The sequence below is a fragment of the Peromyscus leucopus genome, chromosome 1, assembly GCF_004664715.2.
Source record: "Peromyscus leucopus breed LL Stock chromosome 1, UCI_PerLeu_2.1, whole genome shotgun sequence".
Taxonomy (NCBI): Eukaryota; Metazoa; Chordata; class Mammalia; order Rodentia; family Cricetidae; genus Peromyscus; species Peromyscus leucopus.
In genome coordinates this window covers 131112067-131123252 of record NC_051063.1, presented here as the reverse complement: position 1 = coordinate 131123252, position 11186 = coordinate 131112067, and the positions used below count along the sequence as shown (strand labels likewise).

At 39.9% G+C, this 11186-nt stretch overlaps 1 protein-coding gene across 1 annotated transcript; it reads left to right on the top strand.

Annotated features, from left to right (window-relative positions):
* The first annotated feature begins 797 nt into the window (after window positions 1–797).
* Snurf (SNRPN upstream reading frame) lies at window positions 798–11031 on the top strand. Its single transcript, XM_028862152.2, has 3 exons — window positions 798–910; window positions 6564–6659; window positions 10893–11031. The coding sequence occupies exons 1-3, from the start codon at window positions 897–899 to the stop codon at window positions 11002–11004; spliced, it is 222 nt and encodes a 73-aa protein (XP_028717985.1). The 5' UTR covers window positions 798–896; the 3' UTR covers window positions 11005–11031.
* The last annotated feature ends 155 nt before the right edge of the window (window positions 11032–11186 follow it).

Genomic DNA, 11186 nt, shown 5'->3' with positions numbered 1-11186 from the left:
GAGTCTTCTTTTAGAAGCACATAGAGCTGGGTTGTGATAGTGGTAGCCTATGCCTTTAATTCCAGCACTGATGGGACACGAGCAGTTTGATGCAACCCTGGTCTACAGAGCAAATTTTAGAGCTATACAGGCTATACAGAGAACACTGTTTCCAAAAGCCCTAACCAAAAACAACACAAGACAAAACAAAACAAAAAAAATACCACCCCCCAAAACCCTGATAGGTTTCATAACTAAATGCCCCTGCTTCTATTAAATGCATTATGATTTGGAGGAAGTATTTTCACAGTTGGCCCCAAGCATAAAGAAAACAGAACAAAAACAAATATTATTACATTTAAAAATGTAGAATTAAGAGTCAGGGTAATTTTCTTCTCTAAAAGGTTTCATCTCTAAATCATCATTCTAAAGAATGTATCTCAATATGTAGGACATTATAGCCTGGGAATCACAATCCCTTGAATACTGATAATCAAAATTCCTTTTTAAAAATCACATATAGTAAAAACCTCGATGTTTTTAAATCATGATCTATTAAACAGTGATGCTTGCTTGCAACAACTAGGAAACTAAAAATTATTTTTATTTTAAAAGTATTTAAAAATAGGTAATTGTGCCCATGAGTCCATGTTGATGGCTATTTTCTAAAATACTCGCTCAAGTTACTGTAGCAGGAATGCTGGGGGCCCGATAGCCATCTCTTAACAGGTCATTCCGGTCAGAGGGACAGTGAGATCCCTGCATTGCGGCAAAAAATGTGCGCATGTGCGTCATTGGGTGGGACGCATGCGTAGGGAGCTGTGAGATAAACCTGAGCCACTGCGGCAAGTCTGGCGTAGTGAGGAGAGGGAGCTGGAGATGTCTGACGCTTGGTTTTGAGGAGCGATTTCAACGCGATGGAGCGAGCAAGGTCAGTTGGGCCGGTGGCTTTTGTTTAGCTGTCAAGGAGTTTGCGTTTTTGTTTTGACTAAGATATTATAGATTTGGGGATTTTTTAAAATCAGTCAGATACGTCTAGTTTTGAGAATCAGAGAGAAATCCTTTGGAGCCGTTTGACGGACAAATTTAGGGAGGGGTCTACTTTAGCATTTGTGCTGTAAGCTACTACCAGTGCTGTGATAGTCTAAAGTGGTAACTGGATTCCAGGATGAGGGAGCTGGGCTGCCGCGCCCTGCCACTGCGGCACTGAGGAGGGCGAGCAAGATCCGCGGCCGCTGCTGAGGGAGGGCGAGCAAGATCCGCGGCCGCGGCCCTGAGGGAGGGCGAACAGGGTCTGTGGCCGCGGCACTGAAGGAGTGCAAGCAGGGTCCTCGGCTGCGATCCTGAGAGAGGGCGACCAAGATCAGTGCCCTCAGCACTGAGGGAGGGTGAGCAGGGTCCGCGGCCACGACACTGAGGGCGAGCGATCAGCGACCTCAGCACTGAGGGAGGGTGAGGAGGGTCCGTGGCCGCGCCACTGAGAGAGGGCGAGAATGATCAGCGGCGCCCACAGGACTTAGGGAGGGACAGAAGGATCTGCTGCCGCGGCACTGAGGGAGGATGAGGAGGGTCCGGCCGCGGCACTCAGGGAGGGAGAGGAGGGTCCGGCCGCGGCACTGAGAAAGGGTGAGCAAGGTCCGCGGCTGCAGCACAGAGGGAGGGCGAGAACGATCCCCAACCCTTGGCACGGTACACAGCCGTCACTGAGGGAAGTTGAGCCGCGGTACAGAGGAAAGGTGAGCCCGATCCCAGGTCAGCATTGAGGGAAGCTGAGTAGGCTAGGTGGCTGTGGTCCTGAGGGAAGATGACCACGATCCACTGCCGCGCAGCACGTGGGGAAGGCTAGCACTATCCGCAGCCGCGCCACTGACGGAAGGCCAGCGTCGTTTGCGGCCGGAGTGGCGGCACTGAGGGAAAGCGAGCACAATCCGAGGCCAGCACTGAGGAGAGATGGGCAGGGTAGGTAGGCGGCTGTGGCACTGAGGGCAGGTGAGAACAGTCTGCGGCCAGCAGGTGGTTCGCCCTGTGACCTGTGACCGCTGCAACTGTTTCCATGGGCGTGTGGTTTTGCGGCAAGAAGATACTTGTGGATCAGAGAAATGATGGGATGGCCAGGTTGTGGGTGGCCAGAGTGCTTATGAATCACCGTGGTTTGAGGCCTCAGAAATCTGACGTGTGGGTAGAGGGGGTTGCAGAGCCAAGTCTGGTAGAACTGAGGTAGCTGGGTGTGTGAAGAAACCCCGCAGTGCAGAGGCAGCGCTGTTCCAGGCTCTGCCAGGGTGGGGCTCGCAGGGGGAGGGGTGTAGGGGTGGATCTGGAATGCAGCTGTATTAGAGGGGGAGGGGTGGGAACAGACCTTTCTGGATGGCCGGACCTCAGCTTAAAGGATTTTTTTCTTGCAATCTTCTTTGGCAATTGGGCTGCATATCGTTCTGTAGAATTGTTTCCTGCATACAAGATAGTGGTGAGAGTCGCAGTGTTCTGTTTTCTTGTTTATTTTGACATAGTCAACCATTCCTCACTGCAGTGGTTAATGTGTGAAATGTATGCAAAACTTGCTTTTACCCACACCCTGAATTGTAGCGGTAACACGACAATGTGAATTTTGGCTTTATTCTTTTTCCTGGTGTTTGGGATTTAATCTCTGAAAGTCTTGTTATTACCAAGGGGTCGTGTCCTGTGTCAAACGCCATTGTGAGGTTCCCTAAAGATGGCCGCTGCTGCAGAGGTGCTGGTGTGCGCAGGCGCAGCATGGTGCATGGGGGGGGCAGTAGACCCCTCCCCACTTCGCTGATAGTCACTGCGGTCACCCGTTGAAACACCTGCTCATCAGTTCTGCAGTGTTGGAATTTCAGCCACACCCTCTCCTCAGGATTGCAGTACTGTTGTCTACTTCGGGTGACTATCCCCTCCCCCCACCCAAAGTACTGCAGTGGGCACAGGAAACCAGATGCCTTATGGAGGACACCCACCTCTGCCTGCATTGAGGCTAGAAGGGAGTTAGCTGAGGATTGCACAGTATTGGCGTGGAGGACATGGCAGCCATATCCTTAAGCTAGTGCTTTAGCAGCTCCTCTCTGCCCCTCCTTTCCTGCAGTGTCGCAATGGGGAGGGGAGGGAGGAAGGAGACTGGTTTGCGCAGGCTCCTTCTCACACGCTTGGTCCTGTGTTTTCCATTACCTTTGGTAATAGAAGGCGTGAGGGGTGGGGGATTGGAATCATGAATAGAGGCTAAAGGTTTGTATGACCTGTTCCTGTGTGTCAGTGTCTTCCTTAATTTTTTGTTTTTCAGTAGAATAGGTAGGTGAGAGTTTAGAACAGTACAGACAGCCCAGGAACTACTGGTGGTGCTTAAAACAGCTTTTCCTGCTGGGTAGGGAATTTGTATTTGTGTTTAATGCTCATGTATTTTTAATATCTGTCTACTGTTTCATATGTAGTCAGATTTGTTATTTTTAAGGCAATAATTCATTAAACAGTTCTCAGCCCCGTGTATTCCCTTTGATTTCTATTGTCCAGATTTAATAATTAACAGTTGCCTCAATGTTAGTATTATGTCATCCATTCTTAATGTTTTGATAGTCCATTCTCGCTCACAGTGATATTTTTGACTAACTGAGAGATAGGAGCATCATCCCAACAAAGATGAGGGACATGCCATCAAGGGACCCACCTACTCAAATCCATAACAGCTAATACTATATAAATTGTATTTTTTTCAAGAGAAGAAAATAATTAGGAAATCAGGGGTGTGCATGGTATAAGAATTATTCCTCATGAATAATTCTTATTGATGTATTAAGTTAATGATATTTTTCATGACTTTTGAAATTGAAACTACTCTGAAAATTTGAAAGAATAATGAACCAAATTACTGCATTTTTATATTTTATTAAATATGTTTTTAAAATTTGAGACAGGATTCTGGCATAATCTACATTAATTTCAGACATGGTAAGTATCCTAGACTGCTCTGGAGCTGGTGATCCACCCCTCTCTTCCCTTCTAGTACTTTGAAACACAGATGTGAGCAATTATGCATGGATTTAAGTTTTTACTTTCAAAATAAACTTCTTATATGATTATATATAAGTTAGATTTAGAAAATTGAAATAATATTTTTGTATTGATGACTTAACTGAGCCTTTTTCACACTGAGGAACTCATAGGAAATGGTAAGAAACTATAAATTTTTTGACAATGTTCTTTCCAATTGCAGAATTTGGGGTTCATATTTGGTTGGTAGGTTATATATTCTATTCATCAATTATAAAATGGACCTGCTGGCACTCACCTATAACCCTAGCAATAATCAAACCACTGCAATTCTACCACTAAGATTTATGCAACAGAACAGAATCAGGAGTTCAATGCCTTCTTTGGCTTTATAGTAAATTTAAAGACAGCTTAGAGTACGTGAGAGACCCTGTCTCAGAATATTAAATTATCAAATATATTTCTGAGTCTGTTACAGCTTGGATCAGTTCTTCATTTCTGTTTGTAAATGAATGTATTCTACTATATAATATCACATCTGGTTTTATTCATCCTTAGTGGACATTTAAAATGTTAACACTTTTTGGCAGTTACTGATAATACTGCTGGTGAACATATATGTGATACAAGGTTGGTGTTTTACTATTCCATCACTGCAGTGGTATTGCAGGGTCATTATTCGAATGTCATTGGTACTACTTTCATTAATTACTCTAGGCTTAGTACAGCTTTACATTTCCATTACCTTTCTCTGTGTCATGTACTCTGTCATTATCAAATGATATCAATATATTTAAAAATTTTAATGTCTCTGATTAATAATATAACATTTATTTCATATGCTGATTGGTCACGTAAATATGTTATTAGGAAAACTGCTTACCCAATTTAAAAGCAGGTTTTATATTTTTTTATCTATTTTGTATACAAGATGTAAAATGATTTTATTTTGAGGTATGCCTGTCATATGAAATACCATGTATATTTATCCATCATTTCTAAAACTTTCAGCTCTTATTTTTTCTGATTATGTTTTGTTTTGTTCTAAAACTGGACTTCAATCAATTATAATATACCAATCTTTTCTCTCTTTGTTTTGGGACTGTCCAGCTTTTCATAATACCTGTGGCAATCCTGCCTTAGTACTAGTATGTGTGTGCCATGGTACTATGCAATCTTTTTAACAAATAGGTAGGATTCAGAAAGTTGACGTTTGGATTCTGCTTTTGAGAGTCTTTCTTAACTTGTCAAAAGCCTTCTCATTTATCTTTTCTGGTTTTGTATATCTAATTTCAGTCTTATGAATGATTCCCGCAGTTCCTAACATGGCCACCATGAGGCTGTCGATTTTCAATTTGACAGAACAGCCATTTTGTAAAGTGTTTCCAGATCTTAACATGGTAGTGTTTTTGTTTTTTTGATTGCATTTTGCTTAAGCAACCCTCTTATTTCTTTGTGAATCCCAAAGACTGCAACATTTCCATACAATTAATTTTAATTAATTTCACAATTTAATTTTTTATGCTTCATTAGTCTGCTATACAAAAGAATTATGATCTAAAAATATTTTCCCTATTATTTGGAGTCAGCTTTGCTATTTTTGGCTAGTGCGCATTTGTATGTGTCTGTGTATGTATACGTGATGTGTGTGTGCATGCACGCACGTGTTTGTGTGTCTGTGTATGTGTGTGTGTTTTACATCTGCATATATGTTTGAGAATATAGTAGGAGCTAAATAGATTTTACTTCATTTCCTGATCTTTAAATCCAGATTTTCTGATGTAATGTCCTTCTAAAACTTGATTGTTTAAATTAGAGATTCTAATACTTAAATATAAAGTAATTCTAACATTTTACTTTTTTCCTTGTTTTGATCACTCCATTGTTGGAGAAATGGCCTCATATTAGCCCTGGCTTGTTGGAAACGCAATATGTAGAACAGACTAGTTTTGAACTTAGGGCTCTTCCTGCCTTTGCATCCCAAGACTTTATATAAAGGTACACCTTGCCATAATTTTAATTGTTTCAATTAAATTATGAATATGTCTTAATATTCAGTATACTAAAGATAAAAGGTTCTAAATGAAGCCCTTTTTCCATTCAAACTTTTTTATATTTAATTTTATTATTAGTGTGTGTATAGAGAAGGGCAGTATGTATTCTATGGAACATGTAGATTCTATCCTTCCACCTTTTCAAGGGTTCAGGGATCAGTCATTGATTATCTGGTTTGCATTAGTGGCTGCCAATCACCTTTACCTACTAAGCTATTTTATCAATCCTATATTTATTTTTTAATATGAGGACTCATGTAGCCTAGACTGACCCAAAATTTTCTAGGTAGCTGAGGATGTCCTTGAACTTCAAATTTATGGTACCCCTCTCTTCATCTCCTTAGTGCTGAGATTACAGGCATGTGCCACCACCCCTGATTATGCAATGGTGGGAATGGAGCACAGGGCTTCCTGCCTCCTAGGCAAGAAATCTGAGACCCAGTCCCAAAGTCTCAATCCTAAAGAAAACCCATTTCAATAAAATTTTGTTTCATAAACTAATGCATTTATTAAATCTTTCTTTTCCTATTTCAGGGATCGCTTACACCTGAGAAGAACTACTGAACAGCACGTACCAGAGGTAGAAGTCCAGGTCAAACGTAGAAGGACTGCCTCACTGAGCAACCAAGAGTATGTAAAGTCTCAGTTTTGACCCAAATCTCAGAAAAGTGTCATACAAAGGAGAGATTATAATGACATTAATTGAGTACCCAATACAACTGAAGATGTAAACACAATAATTCTTAATTATATTGTCCTAACTTAAATCAACTTCTATCATTTCTTTACTAATTTTTGATACAGGGTCTCACTGTGCAGCCTTGGCTGGCTTGAACTCATAGAAATACACCTGCTCTCCACCTCAGGAGTGCTGGAATTAAAGGCATGCACCACTGCACATGGCTCTTTAACTCTGTTCTTCATTGTAATGTGCCTTTTTCTCTGATATTTCAATTATAGAAGTGTTGCTTCCTTTTCTTCTGTTTTTTTTTGTGATATAGGAATTAAACTTAGGGCTTCATACATTCTATGAAAATGCTCTCATTATTTTTGCAAGTGTAAGGGAGTTTTACCTTTAGAATTTTATATTGTTCACTGTATAAATATCTTATTTTTTAAAGGGATAATATTAAAAATTTATTTTTACTTTATGTGCATTAGTGTTTTGCCTGCAAATATGTCTGTGTGAGGGTGTTGCATCCCCTGGGATCCATTACAGACAGTTGTGAGCTGCCATGTGGGTGCTGGGAATTGAACACAGGTACTGGATATTGAACCCAGGTCCTCTTAAACCCTGAGCCATCTCTCTAGCCCCTTATCTAAGTTATTTTATGTTGTTCATTTTGTATTGTAAATGCTTTTTTTCTGCATTGATGGGACAATAATTTACACATTTTCTCTTCCTTTATAATATTTTAAACATTCTTGTTTGCTTTTGTTTTGAGATGGATAGTCTGTGCTGCCCTTGATTTCATCACAAAGCAGAATATGATCTTGACTCTTGAGCCTTCTCCACATCCAAAGTGCTGGTAGTAGCATTTGTACAATACCATGCCTGGCTATATTTAGATTCTTTGATTAGTAGATCTTAGCCAGCTAAACTTTTAAAAATATTTTAATGAATTTTTTTTTTTTTGTATTTCGAGACAGGGTTTCTCTGTAGCTTTGCGCCTTTCCTGGATCTCACTCTGTAGACCAGGCTGGCCTCAAACTCACAAAGATCTGCCTGGCTCTGCCTCCCGAGTGCTGGGATCAAAGGCATGTGCCACTACTGCCCAGCTTTAATGAATTTTTGATTCACACATAAATCGTGTATATATATATTGAAATTTAAGTCTTTAGATAGTCTAAACCTCTTTAATATACTCAGAATATTAATATATTAACTCAAAATTGAGTCTCAAAGTTATTACCAGTTCAGTCTTCTGTTTTCTATAGAGAATCACTAATTGGTATCATTTCAGGGCATTATCTTGAAATTCACATGTGTGCTTAGTGGCTGTGTAAGAGGAAAGTTTAGATTTTTGGTTCCTTTTTTTTTTTTTTTTTTTTTTTTTTGGTTTTTCGAGACAGGGTTTCTGCGCCTTTCCTGGAACTCACTTGGTAGCCCAGGCTGGCCTCGAACTCACGGAGATCCGCCTGCCTCTGCCTCCCGAGTGCTGGCTAGATTTTTGGTTCTTAACAGTATACATTTGTTATCTTTCTATATTGGCTTTATTTTATTGAATGCAGGGTATAAGTAGTATAGTAACATTTCTTTCTTTTTTTTTTTTTTTTGATTTGAGACAAGGTTTCTCAGTGTAGTCCTGACTGCCCTAAAACTTGTTCTGTGGACCAGGTTGACCTCAGACTCTGATATCCCTCTGCTTCCCAAGAGCTAGGATTAAAGGTGTATGCCACCATTGCCTGTTGTAACAGTTATTTCTTATATTAGACTATTTGATATTTGTTTTGTTTGCATTTGTGGGCAGTTACCACAAATCTGATTTGTTAATGCTTTTTTCACATCCTTTATATTACAGGATTCATTTTTAATTGTAGACAGTAGGCAACATGGTAACATTTTGTGTCTTATTTTATTTGTTCATGCATATGTAAATAGTTGTTGAAAGGTTACACACTTTAAACAACTGATGGGAGCCAAGGTTTTCTTATTTTCTCTTTCTTTTTTTTTTTCTCGAGATAGGGGTTCTCTGTGTAGTTTTGGTACCTGTCCTGGAGCTCACTCTGTAGACTAGGCTGGCCTCAAACTCTCAGATATCCACCTGGTTTTGCCTCCCAAGTGATGGGATTAAAGGTGTGCGCCATCACTGCCCAGCTTCTCTCTCTTTTTTTGTTTGCTTGTATATTTGTTTGTTTTCTCAAGACAAGGTTTCACTGTGTAGCCCTGACTATCCTGGACCTCACTCTAAAGACCAGGCTGGCATCAAACTAAGAGATCTGCCTGCCTCTGCCTCCTGAGTGCTGGGATTAAAGGCATGGACCACCACTGCCTGCATGGCTATTTCCTCCTTTTTAAAAATCATTCTTATTATGCTTTTAAATTAGATTTTCATTTTGCAGATTGCTTTGGAAGGATTGTTTTGTAAACATTAATATTTATATTTCTGAGCCAGGCACTAGTAGCACATGTATTTAATCCTAGCACTCCGGAGGCAGAGCCAGGCAGATCTCTGTGAGTTCGAGGCCAGCCTGGTCTACAGAGCAAGATCCAGGACAGGCACGAAAACTACACAGAGAAACCCTGTCTTGAAAACAAAACAATATTTCTGGTAAATATTTTACTCTCTTTAGTGTGGTTCCTTCAATTCAGTCATTTATAGATCCAAAGATTTGAAAAAGGATTATTCCAGAGATATTTTAGGATTTGTTATACTTAGTCGATATTCTGTTAGAGAAGCCTCATGCTAGTGGGAAAGGATCTACCATTTTCTTTTGTTTTGAGGAGCAGGGTACTGGTCTGGTATTCACTATGTAGCTAAGATGGGCCTTGAGCTGGACATCACAGCAATCCTTCTTCAGTATTATTGGTATGCTCTACCACAACATACATCTGATTTCATTTGTTTCTTGGAGGCAGTTTCACCAGGTAGCCCTGGCTGGCTTACAATTCACTATGTAGACCAGGTTGATCTCAAACTGTGGCAACAATCATCTTGTCTCTGCCTCCCGAGTACTTGCATTATAGTCCTGAGGCATTACCTCAATGACTGTTGAGTTTTACTTTAAATTCTGTGCAGCAGTAACAGATGACTCAGCCAAAATCTCATTTTCATTGTTGGGATGAACTTAGGTTTTTTCAGGTATCAAATATATGGGATATATTTTATAAAGATTTATTTTTATCTTATATGTATCGATATGCCTGCATGCCTGTCTGCACCACGTATGTATCTGGTATCAAGAAAGATGAGAAGAGGGCATCTGGTTCTATGGGACTAGAGTTAACAGAAGGTTTTGAGCCACCATGTAGATGTTGGAGACTGAACACTAGTCCTAAGAGCAACAAATGTTCTTAACTACTCTCCAACTCATTTTTTATTTTAATGTATATGTGTGAGTGTGTGCTTGTGTATATGCATGTTTTGAGACAAGTTCTTGCCATGGAACAAGCTGATCTTGAACTGATTCTATTGTTTCTACATTCTAGATGCTTTGATTATTAATGGGTCTCATTTGCTCATTTGAGCTCATCTATAACTCACTATATAAACTCATTACCAATAGCTTGTGCCAGTCCACTTGTCTGTCCTCCCCGCTTGCTGGTATTGCAGGCATGTGTGACAAAACTTGGCATTTTGATGATTTTGAAGGAGAAAGAAATTGAGTTTTCCTCAGATCTCTATATTATGTATAAATACTGTATGATAGGTTGGAAAAGGAAAATGAGTTGGGGCAATGGCATAATTTTCCCATTTGCCTCTCTTGATATTGAGGATAAGTGTATTAGGTAGTATCTTCTTGGGAGGATAAATAGGAATGACCTCATTAATGTTTTGTAACTCATTTAGCAAATCCCTTGCCTGATCACAGGGTTGAAAGTATTGTTTTTACATAATGTAATTGGAAAGTATGGTTTTCACATAATGTAATTGGAGTGCATATGTTATTGATAGTTTCTATATGAGCACTCTAAGATACATCCACATACTTGTTCATTCTTGTGGTCAGAAATCCCTTTTTGGTTTATACACTGCTTAACTCATTGTGTAATGTTATGTTCAGTACCTAGATAGCAATCTTAGCCTTTTTCTGGTGACTTTTTTTTAAAGTAGGCTCTTTTCAAATAAAAGTGTCATTCTTACTGCTAGCTACATAGGTAAATGTCTTTTGCAATTTAAAAATATTGTACTCTTACTATAGGTGTCACCTGTACCCAAGACGTTCTCAGCAGCAGCAGCAGCAAGTTCCTGTGGTGGATTTCCAGGCAGAACTGAGACAGGCGTTCTTAGCTGAGACACCAAGAGGTGGTTAAAGTAGTATTGAAACATCAAGGTGGTGGAAATCAAGGAAAACAGGTTAGAGTTAATTCCAAAATTAACAGAAATAAAAAGAAACTACTTGTTTTAAATAAGATAAGTAATGAAAATTTTTTGGTCTGAGTGTATCAGATGTTACTGGACTGGACATTGTTAATATATATAATGGAGTTTTCAT